This window comes from Dryobates pubescens, chromosome Z, assembly GCF_014839835.1.
Source record: "Dryobates pubescens isolate bDryPub1 chromosome Z, bDryPub1.pri, whole genome shotgun sequence".
Classification (NCBI taxonomy): Eukaryota; Metazoa; Chordata; class Aves; order Piciformes; family Picidae; genus Dryobates; species Dryobates pubescens.
In genome coordinates, this window is record NC_071657.1 from 90238263 (window position 1) to 90265100 (window position 26838).

Sequence of the window (26838 nt, forward strand, 5' to 3'; positions counted from 1 at the left end):
AATTTTATTTTACTTGTGTTTCTTGGGAGTGCTCAGCATCACACATGAGATGCTCAGCAGCTATCATAATTAAGCTTTAGTGCTTAATCATTTTAATTAAACTTGGGCAGTACTTCCACTGTCTTTACCTAACTACTGCTTTTCCTTGCAATTTTTCTGTCAGCCTATTTTACCATGACCTTGCACAGTGTTATTCATTTCCACAAATCTCCATCAACATACACAAAAGGGATTGTTCTCAAGGTCTCACACTGAGAGTTTACTCATCACAGAGTGCTTAGTAGAGGTAGGGGGTAGGGAGTAGCCCATTTAAAACTACTTCATTAGGAGAGTGAAAGACAACCTTGAAGAAACAAAATCAGGGCAACAGTCCTAAATCAACAGTTGCCTTTATTGATACTCCACCATAGGAGTCCTTAACAAGCAACGGCAATTTCCTATTGAAGAGACTGTAAAAATTAAACAGGAAAATAATTATCAATAAAAAGATGTTCTGTTCATAATGCTTCACTTTTGAAGACTGAACATAAAATATCTGAAGGACATTTATATAAAAATCTACATTAACAAGTAAGGATCATCAGTTCCGTTCTAATATGTAGAATAAAGAAAGACATAATGACTGCAACAGTCCTCTCTTTTTGATTTCCAGTCGTCAACATGCTATAGGACCAGAATGCAGAGCTTGTTTTACACATTTATTCAGAACTGGGGACCAGAACTGGACACAACATTCCAAGTGTGGCCTCACCAAGGCATAGTAGAGTGGGAGGAGAACCTCTCTTGACCTACTAGCCACATTCTTTCTAATACATCCCAGTATGCCATTTGCTTTCTTGGCCACAAGGGCACTTGGCTGGCTCATGATTATTCTTCTGTCCACCAGAACACCCAGGTTCCTTTTCCCTATGCTCCTCTCTAACAGGTCAGCCCTCAACTTATACTGGTACATCAATTTGTCTCTTCCCCGATGTAAGACTCCACACTGGCCCTTGTATTTCACTAAATTATTTCATGGTTGCCTCACGCTGGTGGCTCCTCAGTCAAGTGCCCATGCCAAGGCTCTGAACCTATGGTTCTTCTCATACTGCACAGGATTGCTACTATCCAATGAGGAGAGGAAGGGATCACTGGTTTCATGTAATTTAGAAAAATTGAGGTTGAGGGGTGACCTCATTGCCCTTCACAGCTTCCTCTGCAGGGGAAGTGTAGAGGAGTATGCTGATCTACTCTCCCTGGGACACACGGGACTGGTTCAAAGCTTTGCCAGGAGAAGTTCAGACTATGCTGAGAGGTTGGTCAAACATTGGAACAGCCTCCCTGGAGATGTGGTCAATGCCCCAAGCCTGTCAGTGTTTCAGAGGCATTTGGGCATTTGGGCAATGCTCTTAGCAATAAGCTTTAACTTTCGGTCAGCCCTGAGGTGGTCAGACAGTTGGACTAGATGATCATTGTAGATTCCTTCCAGCTGAACTTTCCTATTCTATATTTATCAAAAGTAATATAAAATAAACTAAAAGTTAAAAAAACTGTGGGGAAAATGTTTGTTTTGTTAAAAACACATGCATTTTAGTATAGGAAAGCTAACACATAAAATAATTTTTCCAGAATCTTTTAAAGGACAAGAGAAAGATTTCAGAAACAGGGACTTTGAACATGAAAAGCAGTAGCTTTTAAAACTGAAATAATATATATGCATGCACTTAGCAAAGCAGTTTAGATAGTCATTAAGGACAAGAACATTCTGCTGGCTAGGAACTTAACTCACAGAAACAGGGCATCTGTCATACCAGCTGCTAAACAGTTACCATGGTGGAAAATAGGCATATGATATCTAATTGTATAAATCTGTATATTCCTTCTTTCTAAACAAAAACCCTCAGGCAAAAACTCTTATATGGTGTAGTAGGATAATTAGGAATATGCTGAACTCAAATCTCAGACTGAAATAGCTCATAATTTATGACTTGAGAACATTGGACGGTTCTGCAAAAAAATCAATTGATGCAATTGTGATAATTAAAGCAAGAAAGTGTTGCAAAGTTGTTGGACATTTCAACATAACCTCTGCTTTTTTACTTATAAAATTATTCCCTGGAATTTATTTTTGAACAAGTGGATACAAATCAGCTATTGGCTTCAATGTTATCTAAAGAAAACATTCTCAGAATATTTCAGCTTTGATCTTCCCAAGAAGTACAATACCATCCCTCTTCATTAGTGTAATCTAACATTACATATAGACTATGTGCAGTATGTTTTCAATATCAGGAAAATTAAAAGCAAAAGAAACAACACTGGATTTGCATTAAAAGCAAACAAAACCTGACACCAAAACAGTGACAGTATAGCAGCTATTCAGGAAAGATGCTGCATGGTTAGTTCAAGCTAATTTTCAGACCCATGATCAAGTCAGAGGAACAATCAGAATTCCCAGTTTAACAATTTAGAATTTTTATCAAGTTACTTTGACTACATTTTTTCTCCTTTTCTCTTCATCCTTTGGCTTTTTCTCCTTGTGCAATCATATATTTACATATTTGCTGGCTGCTTTTCCTACATCCTGAGTATTTTCATTTCTTTTCTAAGAGAGCAACATAGTGCTTTGCTTTTTGCCCTGACACTCTGGAGAAGTCCTGGTCATATCTTTAATTCATCCACAGTGTGACTGATTCCTCAGTTCTTGAGAGAAAGAGTAGGTGAAGGAAGAGGACAGGGGTAAGGGCTTGGTTTTGTTTGTAGTTTTACAAAATTATGCCTGCCTCCTTCTTTCTTCTCTTCCGTTCCCTGACTCCCTCCACATCAATGCTTAAAAAACAATTCCCATTCACGTTGTGTGTGCGCACACGCTAGGAGAAATTACAGGCGCTCTGCTCCAGGTTGCCTTGACAACTTCAAGTCATCCCTGTGCGTGGGCACCAGTGGCACAGCAAAGTTTCCCAGGCCCCCTGGGGAAGGGGAGGGGGAGAGAAGAGGCAGAGGTGCTGTATCCAGCAGCCATGAGTAGGACGCAGCAAGAGCAGAATGAAATGGGCACATACATCTCCCACGGGACAATGGGAGTTCTGCTGGCTGGCTATCAAAGGACACACTGAGGATACAATGGTCTGTGGCACATGAAAGCTTTGGAGTGAACTTTATTGCTTCTCCATTAAGGACCCTTCCCAAGTACTATTCAGCTCTAAGTGATCTTGTCAACATCTTAAAAACTTAAAGAAAAACAAATACTTCTTGTTTTAAAAACAACTTTTTTATTTTTTTTTTTTAATAATTCTTCTTGTTGGTATGCTGGAAGCTTTTGCAATTTCAGCTTTGTACAGTGCCTGTTTTGGGAGTTACCTGTGCTCCCTTTAACTTCAGTGGGAGGGGAGGCTGCCCAGTAGCTCCCCAGTAAGGGCTTTTGAAGTGAGAACCTGGTTCCTCATCACATAGCATTTGTTCTTAGGCCTGTCAGCCTTTTGCTTTGCATACTTGCTGCTGCATGCACCACAAGCAGTTAGAGCTGAAGAAGAGAGAAAGTGAGAAAACATTTGCATGACAGCAAGAGCAGGAAAGGCACTGAACAGCCTAAAATAAGGGGCTGCATAGTCACAGGCAGAGTGCACAACAGGAAACTAAACTGAAATGAAACTTATAAAGAAAAGAGCACGACTCTTGCTCCCTCACTTGTGCACAGTTAACCACTCAACCCCAGAATCATTCCAAGAAAGAAATAGGATCACACGCTCCAACCCTTCAACACATCAGTCTTTAAGTGGTAAGATAATCCTTATGCCCTTCATTGACTCCTAGTGATTTTTGGAGCATGGGAGACTCAACCTGGTATCATGTGCAGCATACAAAGAAAGACTGGGCTTGGTTAAAGTGGTAAGCACCTATGCTTGTGAAACTTCTACACTGACAGTGCTCAGCAACTAGTGCTGAATTACTACCTGGCAGGATACTGAGAACTGACCGATTCAACATCTCTGCATTTACAAAACTTCTGTCAGGGGTTAGGGCTATGTTGGCCACTAAGCAGAGAAAGGGAGTAAGGGAGAAGAATTTACAGAGTGGAAAATGCTGTCTGATACAAACATTGTGCAACTCTGTAGCAGTTCTGACATTCTCCAAAATTTTTGTACGTTAGTTAATTATATTTGCATTATTCTGAGCAGTCTAGAGAAATAATTTATCCTCCATCCACTGACAATAGGTCCACAAGACTTACTTTCTGTTTGTAAAGATAATTATAATACTTATTACTTGGCAATAGTTATTATTTTTCTCACAGCATTTCAAAACATAAGTGTAAATTTACCAGAAGAATTGTTGTCCAGTTTTACAGACCAAAAAGCTGAGCAAAAACTCCCAAAGGTCAAGTACTGCAAATATTGGATTTGCATTTTCAGGTTCTTACTCTAACACTCTGCTCTTCCACTGCAATGGCAAATGTGAATCAAGGAACTCAGGGTGCAAATCTAGTGATGTCCCTTTTCAAATAATACTGCTTTTACAAATCTTACTGTCTCTAATGGCTTTTGATGAAAAGGACAGGCAAAGACTAGCTGAAATGAAAGGGTAAGTATGAAGCATGTGATTGCTTTTATACTTCGAAGTTTTGATCAGAGCCTGGAATGAAGCCTTGATCTTGGTTACATCAGTGACAAGAGTACTTTCACTGTAACTCCAGTATCACATATTTCCTCCTTTAGAAGACAGACAGAAGTCTGTCTAGATGTCTAGAATCACCTGAAAAAACGTGTTTTTTCCACATCATAATTCTAGTTTCAGTGTCTTATTGTTATTTACATTCATGCCCTGTTGTTTTATTCTAAATGCTTTCTCCCCTGAGACAGGTACCCAGAGCAGAAGGTGGTGAACTTGCATTTTATTTGATATGTTCAAAGATGGCATCTAGATAAATATGCGGACAAACCACAGAAGTCTAATTTAGAAGTGTCATACAGGGGTCAGTAGGAAAAGATAATAAGTCAAAAATATCTTTTCCTGACCTCTGTTTTTTTTGTGTTTTTTTTTTTCATTCTGCACTTTAAAAGCTTGATTCCAAGAAGAAATAGCAGCACTGTTCTGAGTCAGATGGTGAAGCCTCCAGATGAAGTATGGGGAAATTATTGACTACTTGAAATTTTAAGGAGAAAGAGCAAAGTGGCATTTTAAACAGACTGCACCTGCTTGGAAAGAGCATTTCCATTTCTGACAGATTTCATGAAACACTCCTTCTCAAAGATCCAGAGCTCTTTGGCAGAACTGCACCTTCACTTAAAAACCACAGTTCAGCCCTGTTGTTGTAATCTGATGAACAAACACCTTGGAGAATGCCATAGTGAGCACCTGAGTATTCACATCAGATCAGATGCACTAAGGCAAGCTTTGCAAAGCTTATGAAAGACTCTGAGTGCTTATTCGTACAGTAGTAAGGATTTTCTGAAACAGGCTAACATCATTTAATCTATTTTAAACTTCCACAGCTTTGGACAGAGGTAAACTGAGGTAATTCCATTAGGAATTGAAGAAAACTCTTCATACACATTAGTTGAAGCAAACATTACCAGCATTACTGAAAAAGACTCTATTTTCTTCCTTATTACTACAAATTCTGTGCGGCACATTCCTGAGGCACATTTTTCAGACTAAGGTAGCTATGCTCATCAGAAAACATGAATTGAGGCACTGAAATATGGGGAGTGCCACACTGCATCAGGCTAATAATCTTTAACAAAGTGTTAAGAAAGCACAGAAGGCTGTAGTTTTCGTAATAGAAAATTATGTAATAGCAAGCATTAAGGGTGGAATAGGAAGACGGTGACAGTATGAAGAGCAAAAGAGAGCCTACTTACTTTGGGTAGCTTTAAATACACTGGTCACCAAAACTCTTCCCACAAAACCATTTTCATCTTGCTGAGTTATACTCTTTACTTGCAACTGTATAAGGTGAGTGTCCTTGTGCTTACATTTACTAGGAATTGCTGCCCTGGATAGTAAAGCATCAGGGAAGATGGGAGTCCGAGCAGTAGTCTACTACATGAGTACTACAATCATTGCTGTACTGATTGGTATAATCATTGTGGTCATCATCCACCCTGGGAAAGGTACTAAAGAAAACATGCACAGAGAAGGCAAAATTGTGCAAGTGACAGCAGCAGATGCTTTTCTTGATTTAATCAGGTATGGCTATGATATTGCACATTTTCTGTACCAATAGCAACAACAGCAACATTTATATTCACACAAGAACGAATGTAGACAATTTTAGAGAGTGACTGCATAAACTCGTCACATCTTTTTCAACTGTGATATCAATATCTCTAACTCCTGCAATGCTACAAAAGAATACACTGGTTTATTTTCAAATCCAGCTATTGCAAGGGAAGAAATTGCTTCTAATATTCAAGAAAGATCGTTTCTTTCACTGACAAAAGAAAGAATTCTGTTCTGCTATCTGCATGGGTCTTTCCCCCTACTTCCATAGCACAATCCTTATTACCAAATTCCTCTGCTTTTCTTTATTTCCAACTTTTTACAGTTTTCTCACTTCACTTGAATCCCTGATTTAGCTATTCATCTTAATTTTGAATTGTAGCCTCCAACCTGGGTGCATCTACTCAACTTGTTAAATTGTATGGATGGGAAATAAATTCCAGGAACAGGCAAGTAAAATGCTTGAAATAGAGGGGCACAGATATAAAATCTTGTTTTCTCCTTGCTCAGAGACTCTGCAATGCCTCTTTTATAGAGCTAATTTGTCACAGATGTATTCCAGGGAGTAGGGAAGCTGAGGTTGTGAACTCGGGAGCTTTTCCACAGGTAAAGCCACCAAAATTTTGTGTTCCACTAACCCATTTGGAGAAGCCAGAGACATGGAGAAAGGCCTCCAAGATTCATGCTGCCAGGAAGGGGGACTTCAGAAAGACCCATGAAGAGGTTTGCACTCAGATTCCTCAAGATTTATTCAGTTAGGCTGCTTCTAATTCCCTCAGAAATGCCACCATTCTGGAAAGAAATAAACAAGTATACACATCCATATATAGTTATATGTGCATGTGTTAATATTAAAGAATACACAAATTTCAGGAATATTTTTTCTTGACCATTACAAGAATCTAAATCAAGTGATAAATGTCATGATGTACTAGGCCACATGGCTGCAAAAAAAAGTGTTTGAAAAGTTGAAATGCATTAAATATTAATAACTTCTTTATTAATCCAGACTCAGAATGCATTAATAAATATAAAACTCAAAGTCAGCATTGACCCACAGAGCTTTGTTTATTGGATAATTTAGCTAATATTCTGCTCCATAACCAAACCTGCTATATAATATTGGATACATAGATTTCCATTGCTGGGATCTATCCAACCCTACTGCAATTTTTCCTGATAAAGCTAACCAGGCCAATTCTATATGCAAAGCTCTACTCACTGTATACTTAACTACATATTTGCCTTAGGATTCTTTTGAAAATTTAGGTGTGCCCCTACTTAAGACGTTACAAGAGTCTTATTACTTCTCATGTTATTTTCTTTCTTTTTCACAGAAATATGTTCCCTCCAAATCTAGTGGAAGCTTGCTTTAAACAGGTAAAATTGTTTTGTTATTTCCAATTAAAACATAACAAAATAATAAACTGATCAGTAACAGTGTTTTCTTCAGGACTATCACATGCTTGCATTTACCACAGAAACAAGTATTTTGCAGCTGTCAAAAAAAAAAAAAAAAGAAAGGAAAAAAACAAAACAAAACAAAAGGAAACCATCCAAACTCATGCTTTCCTTTCAATTATACTGTCTCAATAGTTGCTTTGAGAGGAAAACACACCTGTTGAAACACATAAAAAAGTAAGTCTTTTTCAAAAGATCAAATGTGCAAGTCTACAGTGAGCTTCAGCAAAGTCAGTACAGCATTTGCTTTCCATAACCAGGGTGATGTACAATTGATTGGTACTGGGATATGTATCCTCTCTACAAAGACTGGAAAAATTTACAGAGGCATCAGTAACAAAATCAAATCAGGAAGCTTTCTGTCACCTATGGCAGGAGTGCATAGGGATACTTAGGTACTTACATTGAGATACTTGAATATGTCCAGAGAAGGGCAATGAGGCTGTCGAGAGGGCTCAAGCACAAGCCCTATGGGGAGAGGCTGAGGGAGCTGGGGTGGTTTAGCCTGGAGAAGAGGAGGCTCAGGGGAGACCTTATTGCTCTCTACAAATACCTGAAAAGAGGTTGTAGCCAGGTGGGGGTTGATCTCTCCTCCGAGGCAACCAGCAACAGAACAGGAGAACACAGTCTCAAGCTGTGCAGAGGACATTTAGGCTTGAGGTGAGGAGAAAGTTCTTCACAGAAAGAATAACTGGCCATTGGTATGTGCTACCCAGGGAGACGGTAGAGTCACCATCACTGGAGGCGTTCAAACAAGGATTGGATGTGGCTCTTGAAGCCATGGTTTAGTTAGTCATGAGGTGTTAGGTAATAGGTTGGACTTGATGGTCTCTGAGGTCTTTTCCAACCTTGTTGATTCTATGATTCTGCTTTTTCTATGTCATTTCCCTGAGTCTTCCATCATCAGCCTGGTCTTAACCCTAATTACAGAGAAAAAAAATAGTAACTAATTACGTTCCCTTTTTTTGAAAGGACATTATAGATTCAGTGAAACATATTACGTGTATATTCATAATCTAATTGCTTCACATTGCCCCCACAGACAATCTTGAACTGATATTATTCACCAGTTATTGCTGCAGCAATAAAAAATAAGCTGAAATGTGGAGATTAAAAGCAAGAGGATAAAGTAGAAAGTTTTCAAAGTCCAGCTGAGTTACATCTTGCAGAAGAATTGAGAAGAAACAGTAACATTATCTTCAGTTATATAAACAGAAACCAATAAAAAACAGTGACTTTCTAGATTAAAGATCTGGTCAAGATTAAAGAAAAAACAGACCCAGGTCAAAAACCAACAAATGCTATGCCTCCATTTTCAGCAAGGATGCTGATGATAAACTTAGGACAGTGATGCAGAAGAGCAGTATGGAAATGCAAAAGTCTACAGCTAAACTATAAATTAAGTTCAAATAATTTAATGTAATAAAGTCAGGGAATCTCATAATTTTTATCTCAATGAAAGAATTAGGGAATACAGTTACAGATCTAGCAGCAAGTATTTTTAATATATCATTCAAATTAGGAGGCTGTTATCTATAAATGATGAAAGAAATCACTGCCTTTCAAATTGCAATTGCAAAAGTATTTGGAAATTTATTTAAGCAGTTAATAATCCATTAGCTTGATCTTGGTTGTGCTGAAGGATATAAGTACTTTAAAGGAAACAACAAAGACTTCATAGTGAATAAAAATGAAAAATACATTAAAAAAATTTAAAAATATAAACACAATTTTCAGAAATGCAGATTGTACCATACTAACCTTCCATCTTTCATCCATAGGTTTGCTCTTTTTGTTGGTGTTGTATTTTGTTGGGTTTTGGGTGGTGGTTTTTTTGTGGTACTTTTTCTTCTTGTTGTTGTGTTTTTGGGGGGTGGATTGTTGTTTGGTTTTTGTTTGTTTGGGTTTTTTTATTGGGGTTTGGGGGTTTGGGGGAGAGTGGTTTGGATTTGTTGCTAGGGGTGGTTTTTTGAGGGGGGTTCCCCACATAAGTGCAATGGATCTTATATTTTTGTAAAACAAAGCTTTTAATATGAGAGAATAGTTGAGCAGGGAATAAGATTGTTGTAAGGACTGTAAAATTTGCAAAGCAAAGCAAGTTGCTGAAGGACTGAGAATATCTCCATTGATATTTTTATTCATTATGTTGCAGACATAATTGCAGACATAATGCAACATAATTGTCTGCAAGATGCAGACAATGAAATTTATGGATGACAAGAAAGGTCAAGCAATTTGTATCCAGATAGGTAACAAATGCCAAAGAAGGTGGTCTGTCCTTGGCACACTGTAGTACGATAAAGTCACAACAAAGTGAATTGGCTTTTGCAGACACTGGCATGCTTGGCTATCTCCTTCATCACTTATGAAACAAACATTTAAAGATGAACAGTAATTTCTACTTTGAGACAGAAAGTTATCATTGGAAAGGAAAATAAATAAATTAAGAACCCTCTAATTCATGTCTAGGATATATTAGGTGACAAAACTCCAAGAGAGCAAGGTCCCTCTGAAGGTCCTTCTGAAGAGCTTTCCTACCCTCCAACAGGTCAACACTCCCACCCAACTTGGTGTTTTCTGGAAACTTACTGAGGGTGCTTTCAATCAGTACTCAAACCTAGATTTTTCAGTATAAATTAAAATATTTTACAGAAGAAACAGGTATGTGTAAGATTCATAGGTATCCAGATGATTTTATACATCTGACACTTTAACTTTTTCTTCAAAAGTTTACGTAGGGTTTTTTATCTGTTTCTTAGACGATTTATGAAGAAGGATTATTAAGCATCTGGCACCAATCTGGTTCTGAAACATCCAAGAATAGCATTTGCTGGCCCAAGCTCTGCTATCACAATTGTTTATATTCCAAGATGTAATACTGATCCACAGCTTTGCACACCTGGAAACCAACACTGGCGTATGCACTCCACATTCAAGTCATATAATCTGATATATTAGATATGTTTACTTTCTTTCTTTTAGCATCCTTAGGCAGGTTTCTTTCCTGACAGAGATGTGTACTGGAATGCACTGGAAAGTTTTTCTTTCCTTGTCACCATTTCCAGCAGATGGGTCCTCTAATGTTAATACTCACAGCAAGTTTTGAACCTGGTACATTCTCTATCAATAGCAAGCACTTCCCAGAGTAGTTTCATTAAGATACAGGACCAAAGTTTTTAACCTCAATGATCACTGTTAGTCAAATTTTCTAACATGAAGACAAGGAAAATTGTATTTTCCTTCATAAAATTAATTTTCAAGAAGTGATGTTACCTCTCTGGATGTGGAATTGCTCTTCTGCAAAATTCAATGGGAGTTATGTGGAGAAGTGTACAGGGATACTAGATGGAGACAGGAAAGCATTTGTGGGATGGTGGGAGAAGATTCATGAAGGCAGAATGGGACCCCAGGATTTATTTAGGAAGGATCTGCCTAAATTTGCTTATATTCCTCATTGAGTCTTCTGGTCCTTTGGAATCCATTTCCTGTTTATTCCTAGCAAGTCTGAGGCAAACAAAGATGTTTACTCTTGCTGCTCCTTCTTCTTTGAACATTTTCTTCCCAAAACCCAAGAAGAGTGGTGGAATGAAATACCCTTTCCCTCCAAAAAGGACCCCCATTGTGGATGCTAGAAGCCAGAAGAGTAGGCCCTGTAGAAAAGAAAGAGAGATCACAGAAAAGCTGAGGAAATCCTTTCATTCAAACCTTTCATCTGAGAACTGACAGAACAATTTCAGGCTTAGTTGGTGGCATTCAGCCCCATGCCCCAGGAAAGTCTATGGGGACAAATTAAGATCAAATTAAGAACAATCTAGACGATGCTGTGCATCAGTTTTACTCCATTCTTCTCTAGTTACTTCCTCTCTTGCTGTAAAAGACTGAAGTCTTCTTGGCACTTTTTCCTCTGTCAGTACCTCCTTCAATTAAATCACTGGCAGACAGGGCTCACTGGAAACAGCAGTCTGTTATTCCACACACCATGCTTTTCAGTGCTAGTTATTTCTCTATGATATATGCTGCTATCTTCACTATGCACTGAAGGGGGCTTTTGTGGGTTTTATCAGTAAGACAGAATCTGAAAAGACTGTAGATAAATATTTCTAAAACTAGGTTGTTTTACTCAAAACATTCTCAATAACACTATATTTACCCCCAATTTAGAAATATCTGAAGAAATCTCTGGATTTGTCTTTCAACTCTGGCCTTACCTAGCCAGGGGCTAAGCAGGCATACACAGTCTGCTTATTAGGCAAATACTGCTTTTTAACTGCTTATAGTTTGTTCTCTGCTCCCAGGATGTATTAAAAGAAACACAAGATAACAGAATTAGTTTAGCAATTTGAGGAGGGTCATTCTGTTGAGAATAGATGGAATTTGATACCATCTGAAGCTTAAAAAACTGGAAAGGTACATCTGACAACTAGATTTCTTCTGAGCTATTTTTAATTAAATATTCTTTAATTAAATATTCTATCCTTATCAAGGATATTGGAAGTTCTAATCAGACACCCAGCTATACTAACCAATATGTTGTGTTTATTTCTTATAATAGTTTTGGCTAGTTAAGATGTATCTTAACCTGTGTTGTCAGCTCTTCTGCAGACAGTTTAGAATGCTGTCACACGTGTCCATATTGAAAGGAGAGAAAAAATTAGGAATATGGAATATCACTGCCTTAATTTAACTTATTTTCATCTCTTGGGCTTGCATTTAAGTTAAAGTTTTTGTTAAAAGCAGCATTCACTAGAACATACATCATCACACAGACTTGGCACAGAAAGCCCTATTTATAATATCTCAGTGTGCTGACAGCAAGTTATGAGTTTTCAGAGCAGTTACCCATACAACCACCTTGTCTGCAAGTTAACCACTAGATTGTTCTACTGCTATTGCTATAATGTTGCTTGTTAAAAAGTCATGCAATACATTCAAGTCCAATGACTGTGGGTGTCTGACACTACTAATGTAACTAAAATAATTTTTAAAATATAAACAACTAATTAATTATATCATGCAATAATTATATTGCATATTTTATAGTGAGATACCTTAATTAAAATTAAAGTTGTTTATTTGCATCACACCGTGTAAAAATGTCAAGAAATGCCACAATTTTTATATATTGCCTTCAGATGAGGTTGTTCCCAGAAAGCTGTTAATATGTTCCAAATAATATTTACCTTCCTTATAATCTGTACTCTTACATGACCTTAAAGAAAAAATATTAATATATTGCAACTAAAATTTACCAGGAAAAAGTAAACTAGAGATAAAGTGCACCAAATATCCTCAGTAATAAGAGGACTCTAGCAATGTTGTCTAGACCGTCACACTCCTAAAGAGACTGACATAATTAAGAATTAAAGGTGTCTTCCTGTTGAGATAGTTCTGGGCCCCTCAGTTTAAGAAGGACATCGAGACACTTGAACGTGTCCAGAGAAGGGCAACAAGGCTGGGGAGAGACCTTGAGCACAAGCCCTATGAGGAGAGGCTGAGGGAGCTGGGGTTGTTTAGCCTGGAGGAGAGAAGGATCAGGGGTGACCTTATTGTCCTCTACAACTATCTGAAAGGTGGTTGTAGACAGGAAGGGGTTGGTCTCTTCTCCCAGGCAACCAGCACCAGAACAAGGGGACACAGTCTCAAGCTGTGCCAGGGGAGGTTTAGACTCGAGGTGAGGAAAAAATTCTTCACTGAGCGAGTCATTCGTCATTGGAATGTGCTGCCCAGGGAGGTGGTGGAGTCACCATCCCTGGAGGTGTTCAAGGGGAGATTGGACGTGGCACTTGGTGCCATGGTCTAGTCATGAGGTCTGTTAGGACAGGTTGGACTTGATGATCCTTGGGGTCTCTTCCAACCTTAGTTATACTGTGATACTGTACTTCCAGAATCAGGGGGTGGGGGAAGAAGAAATATGCTTAGCACAGCCTAAAATTATTTCTTACTGTGTTTTTGAAAAATACAGAAAATCCATGTGATTGTGCTTTCTCTCCTGTAGCTGCCAAACTTCTCAGACCCGTGTCAGAACATTAGAGCCAATGGACAGTTTCAACCTAAGTGGACATGAGGAAGGCAGTTCTCAGGCTAATCAAAGCTGTGCTGACACTGAAACAAAAGCACTTTATCACTTAGCTTACAGCCTGTTTCAACAGGCAGCATCCAGCCTGTCAGAGAGAGCACATCTAACACTGACAGCCATGTCATGTGTTGGTTTTGATCTAGTCAGATAAGTAGGAATGACCGCAGTACCTGAGGGTAATAGAGGAGAATCACAACAAAATAATTTATGATCTGTCTAGGAAATCAGGCTTTAAATTTAATCCTCATTGGATAACTTGCTTTTTAATGTCTAATCTGCATGCCCACAAGTGCAGCATATATTTTTTTCCAAATTGAAAAACAGTAATAAGAACTATATAGCACAATTATCACAACTGTACATATTAAAAACAGAAATTAGAAGTGTTTGATGTATATCAGTAGGCAGTATTTTATCATTTCTGTTAGGACTGAATTAAAAGTTCAGTACTGCTAGTTTCAGCATCCACCATACAAAAAGAAGATGCGAACAGCGTCCAGAGGTGATGAGAGGACTGGGAAGCTGACATATGAAAAAGGCTGAAACAAATGGGTTTGTTCAGCCTTGAGAAAAGAAGGCTTAGGCAAACCTTATCACCTTATTTGAAAGGGGGCTGCAAAGAAGATGGACACTCCATTTTTACAAGGAGTGTCATGGAAAAGGCAGGGAGGAAGAAAGAGGTGGGAAATGGGTGCAAGTTACTCCTGGGGAGATTTTGATTAGATACAAGAGGAAAGTTTTTCACAAGCACAGTCATTAAAATAACTTCCCAGGGAAGTGGTAGTCTTCAGCAATGAACCCTCTTAAGATTCATCTGGACAGAGTTGTGGGCCATCTTGTCTAGACTGTGCTTTTGCCAAGAAAGGTTGGAACAAGAGATCCTTGAGGTCCTTTCCAACCTGGTATTGTATTTCTTAATTAAGAAAAGTGGCGATTTGTTACTTCAAAGCATAGAAAACTAATGGATTTGCCATAGCAAAAAATTCAACCTAATTTTTTCTAATTTGAAAAGATAAAAAAGTAAGAAAACTCCAGAACACAGGAAAATATTTTCATTATCCAAAAAGAGGACACAGTCTCAAGCTGTGCCAAGGGAAGTTTAGGCTCAAGGTAAGGAGAAAGTTCTTCACAAAGAGAGTTGTTAGCCATTGGAATCGGCTGCCCAGGGAGGTGGTGGAATTACCATCCCTGGAGGTGTTCAAGAGGGGATTGGACATGGCACTTGGTGCCATGGTCTAGTAGTCATGAGGTCTTGGGTGACAGGTTGGACTTGCTGATCTTTGAGGTCTCTTCCAACTTTGGTGATTCTATGTTTCTATGAAAAACAGGTCTACTCATTTAACTATTGAAAATACATTGTTGGGAAAAAGTAAATAAATTGCTAATTAAGAATCAATAACTTTTGTCACAAAACTCATGAGAGTGACAGATCTTCACTTTTAATGTTGGCATATTTATGAGAAAATGAGTTCTGGAATATCAAAGTGATGATTTAGTACTTGCAATTAATATGGACTTTTGTTGCTTTCAAGAAAGCTAGGTTTACAACACAATATGTTTTATCAACCAGTATTACATATACAGTAATAATTAATAATTGAATGTATGATTTTTACCTTTGTTTGCTGTAATTACAGAATTTATGTACTCTTTTATTTTTGTTTCAACAGTTCAAAACTAACTATGAAAAGAGAATGTTTAAAGTAGACATTCCATCCAATGGCACATCCACAGTGGCTTCCATAATAAGCAATGTGTCTGAAGCAATGGAAACCCTCACTCGAATGAAGGAGGAAATAGTTCCTGTTCCAGGTTCTGTAAATGGAGTGAATGCGCTTGGCTTGGTGGTTTTCTCCATAAGCTTTGGCCTGGTGATTGGAAGCATGAAGGAGCAAGGTCAGGCATTAAAAGACTTCTTTGATAGCCTTAATGAGGCTATCATGAGATTGGTAGCTCTAATCATGTGGTAAGTGCCTCTTTGATAACTTCTGTTTTAAATTGCTAACATTGTTTTTTCATCTCAGTCAGGCCATGGACAGCAAGAGTATGTTTGGCAGGAAGTCAAACAGTAAGCTTTTTTCATGAATGAACCCAAGAACTGTAATTCTATATGTCAACAATTTGTACAAACACACCTGCTCTTCCCATGTGTTTAGCTTTTTGCACAAGGAAAATCAGGGTCTGTGGCAGAACTGAGTCTTACAAAGCCATTCTTTGTCTTCATGCTATCAAAGTTTCCTTATATCCTAATCTGACTTCTGTAGAGGAAACTGAAAAATCTCTCCCACAAGCTTAATTCTACACAGCAAGACTTTGTTACTGGTTTCCAGCACAAGCTGGTTCCTGCACTTGCATAGTGTATATGTGTGTCCTTGTTCTTTTCGCTGCACTGCATACACATACATATCATTTTCCTACTTTCTTTATTGTGATAAACAAAATCAATACCTTTTCCCTCAGACATTAGTTATGAAGTCTCTTCCAACAATGAAGGTTCATTATTTGTCAGGTAGAAAGTTTAAAAAAGGAATTTACATCCTTCTGCCTTGTACAGGCAGATCAACTCCAAAATCCTATGTAAGAGCACATACACATTGGACTACTGCATACAAAATTAAAAAGTATATATTTTTCCTGGAATAAAATTCTGGTTTGCCAGGAAACATCATGCAAAGCAAAAATATTTTTTCTGTCTTTACAAGCATACTTAAGATGACAGAGCAGTGGATGAGAACCATTTTCTGAATTTTTTTTGTATTAATTTGATGGCCTAACTTGCAGTTGAGATATGCTGGATAAATTTTGTTCTGTGGTGGGTTTATGGGAAAAGACAAGTGAATGTTTATAGAATGAAGGCTTTTCTGCTCAGCATTAGTTCTTTCTTAATCTCTAGCTGTGCTTACTGATAGGAAAAAGCATATCATACCACCCTTGCTGCTGCACTACAGGGCAACTGACCTTGTCATACAGATGGATTCATGCTGAAGTACTTATCCAGTGGCCCACTAGATAAAATGGGCCATGGCAGCTTGAAATCACCTAAAATTACCAGCTTTCTGTGTGGATTCCTGCCCAATAGCATAGGACACAGCACAAGCAAGATAATAGAACTGGGCAGCTGTCATATTGTACAATAATGTCAGTTGAGCCTTCATTCTTAAAAACAGAATTATAACTGACTTGGCTAAACAGGCTTTTAAATGATACTGGGATTCCTAAAGGGAGCTCATCTCCCTGCATATCTGAAAGGCATGCTATGCATCTTGAAATCCTTAAAAAATCCTGGATCCAACTGAGCCTTTTAGAAACATCCGCTACTGTGGTTTAATCCAGGTTGAACTGTTGAGACTTAAACTCTTGGAACTACTTCTGGTTAATAACAGTCATCTTAACAATGAAATCTTACATTCATGCATGCATATAAACACAAAATTCATGGATAGGAGAGTGGATTTCTACTTTGAGCAGTACAACACTGATTTATTTATTTATTTTTTAATTTATAGGTATGCTCCTCTTGGAATCCTGTTCTTAATTGCTGGGAAAATTGTTGAGATGGAAGATATGGGTGTGATTGGTGGTCAGCTTGCCATGTACACTGTAACGGTTATCATCGGTTTGCTAATTCATGCTGTTATTGTCCTACCTCTTCTCTACTTCCTGCTCACTCGTAAAAACCCTTGGGTATTTATTGGAGGTTTAATCCAGGCATTAGTCACAGCTTTGGGAACATCTTCCAGGTATTACAACAATATCTTAAGGCTGTATTTTTTTATAATATTATTGGTCTGAGAAATAATTTTCCTACTGCAACTGGTTAATTCTATATTCAGGTATCATTTGGGTACTTTATTTCTATTCCTGAAATATTGCTACTCTTCAATAGGGATAATTATTATAATTATTTCAAGCAACTAGTAATAGGACAAGAGGAAATGGCCTCAAGTTATGCCAGTGAAGAATACATACATAGAATACATAGAATAAACCAGGTTGGAAGAGACCTTCAAGATCATCGCGTCCAACCCATCAACCAATCCAACACCACCTAAACAACTAACCCATGGCACCAAGCACCCCATCAAGTCTTCTCCTGAAAACCTTCAATGATGGTGACTCCAGCACCTCCCCAGGCAGCCCATTCCAATGGGCAATCAATCGCTCTTTCTGTATAGAAATTTTTCCTAACATCTGGCCTGAACCTCCCCTGGCACAGCCTGAGACTGTGTCCTCTTGTTCTGGTACTGGCTGCCTGGGAGAAGAGACCAACATCCGTCTGTCTACAACCTCCCTTCAGGTAGTTGTAGAGAGTGATAAGGTCACCCCTGAGTCTCCTCTTCTCCAGGCTAAGCAACCCCAGCTCCCTCAGCCTCTCCTCATAAGGCTTGTGTTCCAAACCCCTCACCAACTTTGTTGCTCTTCTCTGGACTTGTTCCAGCAAGTCAACATCCTTCCTAAACTGAGGGGCCCAGAACTGGACACAGTGGAGGTTAAATAGGAAACAATTATTTACTGAAAGAGTGGTCAGACATTGAAGCAAGCTGGCCAGAGAGATGATGGAGTCACCCTTCTTGCAAATGTTCAGAAAATGTGTAAATATGGTACTTCAGGACATGGTTTAGTGGTCACGTGAGTGTTGAGTGGAGGGTTGGACTTACTGATCTCAGAGGTCTTTCCCAACCTTAAGGATTCTATGATTATATTGATTGGAACTCTATTTTCAATAAGAATCCCCATAAAGGGATTGAATTAGTTTGTTGATGCAGACTGTATGGCTGGGAGCCTTGTGACTTTGATTAGCCATGGCGTTTGCAATTTTTAAGTAGTTTGTAACAGTTTGCTGGCAAAGGATGCAGCTGGCAAAGAACATGCATGGCGAAATGGGGAAGCACAAAAGAATCATTGAATGGTTTGGGTTAGAAAGGACCTTAAAGATCATCTAGTTACAACCCTTCCACCATGGGCAGGGAGACCTTCCACTAGATTAGGTCGCTCAAGGCCCAGTCCACCCTGGCTTTGAATACTTCCAGGGAGGGGTTATGCACAGTGTCCCTGGGCACCCTTACTGTAAAGAGTCTCTTACTAATATCCAGTCTAATTGTACTCTCTGCCAGCTTAAAGACATTCCCCCTTAGCCTACCACTACAAGCCCTTGTAAAAAGTCCCTTCCTAGCTTTCTTGTAGGCCTCTTTCAGGTAGTGGAATGCCACTATAAGGTCTCCCCAGAGCCTTCTCTTCTCCAGGCTGAACAGTCCCAACTCTCACACCCTGTCCCTATAGGAGAGCTTCTCCATCCCTCTGATCATCTTTGTGGCACTCCTCTGGACCATCTCCAGCAGTTTCTATCCTTCTTGTGTTGAGGGCCCCAGAACTGGATACAGTACTCCATGGGGGGTCTGATGAGAGCAGAGTAGATGGGGAGAATCACTTCCCTTGACCTGCTGGTCACACTTCTTTTGATGCAGCCCAGGACACGGTCAGCCTTCTGGGCTTCAAGTGCACACTGCAAGCTCATGATGAGTTTTTTATCAGCTGAAATCCCCAAGTTCTCAAGACTGCTCTCTGTCCATTCTCTACCCAGCCTATATTTGTGCCTGGGATTTTCCTGACCTAAGGGCAGGACTCTACACTTGGCCTTATTGAACTTCATGAGGTTGGCATGGGCCCATACTCTCCAGCCTGTCCAGGCCACTCTGGATGGCATCCCTTCCCTGAAGCATGTCTGCTGCACTGCACAGCTTGGTGTCACCTACAAACTTTCTGAGGGTGCACTCAGTTCCACTGTCTATATTGCTGACAAAGATGCTAAAGATCATTGGTCCCATGACTTGTTTCCAGTTGGACATCGAGCCATTGACAAAAATTCTCTGAGTGTGATCATTCAACCAGTTCCTTTTCTAGCAAGTGGTCCATCCCTTTAGTCCATGTTTTTCTGATTTAATGACCAGGTTCCTGCATCTTGGTGAAGGCAATCCCAGGCATAAATACAGGCTGGGCAGTGACTGGCTGGAAAGCAGCCCTGAGGAGAGAGCCTTGGGGGTGCTGGTGGATGAGAAGCTCAGCATGAGCTCTCAGTGTGCACTTGCAGCCCAGAAGGCCAGTCAGATCCTGGGCTACATCAAGAGAAGTGGGGCCAGCAGGTCAAGGGAGGTGATTCTCCCCCTCTACTCCATGCTAGTGAGAACCCACCTGGAGTACTGCGTCCAGTTCTGGAGCTCCTATTACAAGAAGGATATGGACATGCTGGAACATGACCAGAGAAGGGCCACGAGGATGATCAGAGGGCTGGAGCACCTCTCCTATGAGGACAGACTGAAAGAGTTGGGGCTGTTCAGTCTGGAGAAAAGAAGGCTCCAAGGTGACCTAATTGTGGCCTTCCAGTATCTGAAGGGGGCCTGCAAGAAGCTGGGGAGGGACTTCTCAGGATCTCAGGTAGTGATAGGACTAGGGGGAATGGAATGAAGCTGGAGGTGGGGAGATTCAGGCTGGATGTGAGGAAGAAGTTCTTCAGCATGAGAGTGGTGAAGCCCTGGAATGGGTTGTCCAGGGAGGTGGTTGAGGCCCCATCCCTGGAGGTGTTTTAAGCCCAGGCTGGATGAGGCTCTGGCCAGCCTGATCTAGTGTAGGGTGTCCCTGCCCGTGGCAGGGGGGTTGGAACTAGATGATCCTTGTGGTGCCTTCCAACCCTGACTGATTCTATGATTCTATGTCATGCAGGACAGTGTCAAATGCCTTACACAAGTCCAGGTAGATAACATCAGTTGCTCTTATCCACTGATGCTATAACTCAATCATAAAAGGCCACCAAATTCATGAGGCATGATATGCTGTGTGGTCAGAGGGGGTTCTGAGAGAGCTTAAGAGAGAGCAGCTGATGTTCTGTGCTCAAAGCCCTGATAGCCAGTGATGGAAATAAAAATCCTCTTTGCATCTATGATTGAAGGAACCACTGTTGTAATCAAATATACAGTTCTATACCATATGATCTTTCCATAGAGCACCTTTCATTTTAATAGATTTGAAAAGATAGATTATTACTAAATCCAAGTCTTTGGTCTTCAGGATTATTTTGAAGGTCTGGAAAAGCAGCTGCTATGACCATTAGTGTGGAATCTGATTTATCTTTTGTATCACCAAGAAAGCTGGAGGGCTAAAAAAAATATGATCATGTATTAGTGGGTAGAGAGGGGCAATTAGTAATCCTGGTTTTGACATTTTGTTCTCAATCCTTGCAAATCTGTGGAATGCCTAAAAGGGAATTTGAATTTTAAAAGAAGATTATAAAACTAATATCAGTCAACAGTGTTTAAGAGAAGATAAAATGAAACTAGAATTTTGGCAGTTAACAGTAACAGTGTTGTAAGTATAAATTCCAGGTTATGTAAGACATTCCACTTGGTACTGCTCAAGACTCTCAGTAAGAACAAGAGTGCATGCTATACTTTGAGTTTGAAAGCTTTTAAAAATATGACTGTAATTTGACAGTCATCAAAGAGATTTTGCTAGCATGATCTTCCATGACCCTTCTTTATATGTTATCAGTATTTTATTTTATTAGTATCGATATACTTTTCAAAGGCATGAAGGTCTGTTAAGTAGTTAGCAATGAAGACATCACTAAGACAGCATAATCTGAATTGCTAGGTATTAGAAACCTGTCAAAAGATCAGATGTACACATCAATCTCTTAAAAAAAAATAGCCCAGGCTGCTCCTGTAGCAGCACAAGATTGAGGGGTGTACAGGGCCTGAATGGGACAGAGTTAACTTTATAGAATAGAATAGAATAGAATAGAATAGAATAGAATAGAATAGAATAGAATAGAATAGAATAGAATAGAATAGAATAGAATAGAATAGACCAGGTTGGAAGAGACCTTTGAGATCATCATGTCCAACCTATATAGAGTGTCATGTTTTAGCATTGTAACCAAAGCAACATTGATCATCTGGCTGGATATTGGTTTATCTGTGGAGGGGTGATGAGTGATTGCCTTTACACCACTTGTTTTGTTTTCTGTCTCTCTTCTTCCACTTACCCTTCACTCATTAAATTTCTTTTTTAGAATCTCAACCCCTGTGTTTCCTCAATTTGCCTGTTTCTTTCCTCTTAGTCTCTCCCATTAATATCATGGGGGTAGGTAAGCAAGTGGCTATGTGGTGCTTATCTGCCTACTGGTGTCAAACAACAAGTGGTGAAATAATATAACTGTCTATCAAAATGTCCTTTCCAGAGCAACCATGACATAAATAAGAGAAAGCATATTGTTTACTGAAGGCTTGAGTAGCTTCTTTTGTACAACTTCAGGAAAGTAATCATTATGGACGACTCAATCATAAGTCCATGACATAAAAATGAGAAGTAGGAATTTTAAAACATTCTTCTGCTTTGTCTTCATGAGAAAATACTGAAGTTAGACACACTCAAAGGACAGCATTGACCGAAACAGTAATTAACCATTGGAAAAAGATGCCAAGAGCGTTAGAAGAACCTGCATCATTAGAAGTGTTTAAATTCAGCTCTCATCTCTTGTGTAATCACAGAATGATCTCTTGTGTAATCATAATGAATTACACTCTTTTAGTTTCCTCTTTATAACATTTATATCCTGTATTACCTACTTTCTTTTTGTCACAGTTCTGCAACACTACCTGTGACCTTTAAGTGTCTAGAAGAAATAAACGGTGTGGACAAACGAGTTACAAGATTTGTGCTCCCAGTTGGTGCTACAATCAATATGGATGGAACTGCTTTATATGAGGCTTTGGCTGCAATTTTCATTGCACAGGTTAACAACTTTGATCTGAACTTTGGGCAGATTATCACAATCAGGTACAGAAGTCATTATTACTTACATCTAATAGAAGCACCTTTGTGATGACCGTTTCTTGCTGTTATGTGTGGGATCAAAAAAAAAGCATTTAGAGATAAAAATGAGTTACAACAATAGCTGAAAAACTGTAATGATTTAGATCTTCTGCACAGAGGAGACCACACCAGCACAAGTCCTCCATTAGAGAAACCTTTACAAAACTGCAACATGACACACCTATCATGGCATTTAATACAGTTTTTCATGGTTTTAAAATTTTCTTTCTGAAGATTTCATGCATGAGTTAAGATGTGTAGACTTACAATCAGTACCAGGAAGTTTATCATGCATGTACGAAAAACAGCAGCGTCAAAGTGCTAATGATAGCATTGGTTGTGTTTTCTTTGTCCTGATGGTCTCGAAGAGAGCAAGTTGTGTGAGGAACAGTAATACCTCTTACTACACCAAATGATTGGGGTGGAGATGATCTTGTGGTGGGTTTAGGCTATGCCTTTAAAATCCAGCTGTAGATTTTGAGCAGAAAAGTAGAAAAATATAAATAAATCACTATTGGGTGTAAAAAGGAAAACAAAATATTATTCTAAACAAATTCATTGGATAAATGTCTGGGATAAGAGAAGCTGTATCATAACAATTCTTCAAATTCACCATTCTCTTCTCTTCTGATCTTGGTTGATTTGCTTCACTCAGGAGAAGATAACATGCTTCCGGCTGGCCTTGGGATAAGTCTAACCCACTGTTTTTTTTCTCTCTCAACTTCTCTCCCTCTGTCTCTTGGGAGAGGGGGGTTTGAGAGGACAGTGGAACAACTTCCCAGGTCTTCTGACCAGGAGGGATTTTATGTTATTTCCTAACCATAAATATCTGTATAATATTGTAAATACTGTGTATTTTGTACATATTCATTGCATACCATTGGAGAGTGTAGTTTTTGATTGTAAATACAGCTTCATTTGCTTCTAACAGAGCTAGTCTGGGCTGGAGAGAAACTTCAACCCACCACAGATACCTATGTGTCCAAGCAAGCAAGGCTTCCTGTTTGAAATAGAACAGCAAATGACCCATTAAGCAGATCTCAATGATAACTGATTTGCATTAAATAAATTATATCACTCAATCAGTTTGAGGTAAAAGAGTGATGGGTGCATTTGCAGAAGAAAGAATGTCAACAAGGGGAAAGTGGCACACTGTAGGACAGGATATTTATCACACAGGAATACTGGAAGTTCAGATATGGTGAACTGTGGACATTTCTATGTACTATGACTTTCAGGAAGAATTTACTCTCTTCATAAGAAACACCAGCCTAATTCTATATCAACAGAAGTTAAAACTCTATCCTCATGCTCCAAGACAATAGTTTTACATTCATTAGTACTACAGCTGCTCCCTGCCAAATCACCTGACAAAACAAATTCTTCCTAAACCAGGTGTGGATAAGCATAGTTCTTTCAAGTTACTAGAGTGTATGATTCAGGGCTTCTGGCAGCTTTCTGTTTTCTGATGGCAGAATGCCAACTGCTGGAGGACAGGTATTTCACCTCGAATGAAGATATAGTGAGATGGACAGAGACCAAAAGTTCTTGCATTAAATCTGTCAGTACAAAATTACCTCCTCAGCTTTTCTTTTAGCATGTTTGAGCTTGTGGAGTGAGTTTGTTCAATGAGTGGGGGCACATAGCTATAATATTCTTGTCCGCCTAACAAAATTGTGTTTCAGGAGTTCTGGATATAGGTTTCAGATTAAAATCCATATCCCCTGTATCTATGCAGTGGTTAGATAAGGAACTGGTCTCATCCTTTTATTTACTACTACACAAATGCCATCTTGCCTTTTATCTGTTCTTAGTATTTGCCAGATGATAAGGAGAGTTTATTGTGGAGGCCAACTAATTGTTTTTTTATCATGTCTTTGCACAGCATCACAGCCACAGCTGCAAGTATTGGGGCTGCAGGCATTCCTCAAGCTGGACTGGTCACTATGGTCATTGTGCTTACATCAGTAGGATTGCCTACAGATGATATCACTCTTATCATTGCAGTGGACTGGTTCTTGTAAGTATTTTTATGGAGTTACTAAGTGCTTAGACTATATTTAGAAGTGCAATAATCAGGGAGAGTCTTGTAATGCTGCAGTGTGTACTTCTTTGCTGTGGAAGGCAGTGGGAAAGAAGTGTTAAAAAGAATTACAGTTTTTTGTGATTAAGGTATTTTCTCAGAGCAGATGGTGAGGGGTTTTACTGAATGCTAGTTCTTCTTGCATGAGAAAGAGTTACTGGATCCTCAGGGTACTAAGGAAACTTTCAGATACACTATAATTAACTTAGCAAGTAATTGCTTAAATATTTCCTTCTTTTTTTTTTTTTCTTGGTAGGATGATATGAAAACCTTTCCATCAATCACTCAATCACACTTGGAGCTGGTTCACACCCAACACAGTTCATTGTAGCCCCACTGGCTATCTAACCTAGGAAAGTTTCACGAGTTTACCCTATGGACACTGAAATGAAAACCAGTTGTGTAACTCCTATCCAGCCACCACAATGTATTGTCCCACATTATTTCTCTTCCTCTGTAGAAGACTAACTGACATCTGTTGGTGTATGGGGAAATCTCTTAGGTCCAGATCTAAATCAAAGGCAGATTTCCTCTGACCTCTATTTTGCTAATGTCTGTTAATTACACTTTCTAGAGGCTTTTACACTTCAGTCTTCTCAAATATCTCTGCAAGAAGAGGTTATTTAACCACATGCCCACAGCCTTATGCACGTGAATACTTATCAAGTAGCACTGCCAGTCACTGCTCATCAAGCTGCCTCCTGAGTCTTTTGGACAGAGCCCTCCAAGGATGAATTGTTGCAGTTTACTTTGAATTATTTCACTGCAGTTCTGCTCTGAATTACTGACCATAGTTTACGGTCAGAAGACAAATGACCCTAACGAGGTAGATTCTCGTTGGCTTATATGGTTAGAGAATATAAACATTAACCACAAGAGGATGGAAATGCCTCTGAGAAACATCTCCTTCGCTGTCCTCAACACACAGTTGTTGATTGCTGTGAAGTTGTCAAGAGTATTAGAACATTTTGTGACTCCAAATATCAGTTAATTGTCAGTTACTGTAGAAGAAATCATGGCATTAGCAGTTCACATATTCAGTATTCAGTATTCAGTATCACTAAGGTTGGAAGAGACCTCAAAGATCATCGAGTCCAACCTGTCACCACAGACCTCATGACTAGAGTAGGGAGGACACTAGTGCCCACTGCAGGCTTGAACTCACAAGCTTCCCATTAAGGGTCTTATGTGCTACCAACTATAAATATATATCAAATAACTATCATCTGGTAGCCATTTAAAGGCCGCTATAACAGCTAGTTGCAATACTTGTGGTGAAATTAAGGCTAATTTGTGTTTTCTCCTTAGGGATCGTCTCCGTACCACAACCAATGTCTTGGGAGACTCCATCGGAGCAGGAATTGTTGAACATTTATCACGGCATGAGCTGAAGAACAGGGATGCTGAAATGGGTAATTCTGTGATAGAGGAGAATGAAATGAAGAAACCATACCAACTGATCTCACAAGAAAATGAGAGCGAGAAACCATTAGATAGTGAAACCAAGATGTAAGGTAAAGAATGCATGAGTCCAACACTACAAGTGTGATAAACACACACTTTTTCCAGCCATTTATATCTTGAATTGCCCAAGTTCACTTATTCATTGATTTCTGCTTTCATGACAACATGGGAAAGGAGTAATGAAAATTCAAATTTCCAAATTAGCAGTGATCATGGTATATGTTGGCTTCCCACTTAAAAATAAACTAACAGGCAACAACATTGGTCCTGCTGGACATGTGATAACTGAGGATAAAATGAGAGATTGCTCAGTCCTGTGAACTTAGTCTTTTTTTTTTGTTTTTTTTTTTTTAATGAACTGGAAAGTAAAACCAGATAACAGAACCTGAAATGGTTTTATTATTTTAAATACTGGTTACAAAATTCCTGCCTACAAACACACAATCAATAGTTCTAACTTGATAACTGCGTCCAACTAAATAAATTAACACAAATTTTACTTTTTTTTTTCTGGAGTGGTTTTTGTTGTTGTTTTTTTTTCCTCTAGTGTAGTATCACTGCTCAAATACTAGCAGGACAATAAAAAAGACATTAACTGAAATGAGAAAAAGGGGGAAAACACATAAATAAGGCAAAAAAAAAAATACTGAAAATCAGCACTTTGATTAGCTGAGTTAAAATATTT

The 26838-nt window shown here is 39.0% G+C and overlaps 1 protein-coding gene across 1 annotated transcript in view; it reads left to right on the top strand.

Moving 5' to 3' along the window:
- SLC1A3 (solute carrier family 1 member 3) overlaps positions 1-26583 on the top strand; it is a 69426-nt gene extending 42843 nt beyond the window's left edge. The window contains exons 4-10 of the mRNA XM_009903722.2: positions 5964-6168; positions 7539-7581; positions 15409-15704; positions 17245-17478; positions 22376-22570; positions 24492-24626; positions 25998-26583. Coding sequence (XP_009902024.1) covers positions 5964-6168; positions 7539-7581; positions 15409-15704; positions 17245-17478; positions 22376-22570; positions 24492-24626; positions 25998-26202 — 1313 coding nt within the window. The 3' untranslated portion in view covers positions 26203-26583. The remainder of the gene's footprint in view (positions 1-5963; positions 6169-7538; positions 7582-15408; positions 15705-17244; positions 17479-22375; positions 22571-24491; positions 24627-25997) is intronic.
- The last annotated feature ends 255 nt before the right edge of the window (positions 26584-26838 follow it).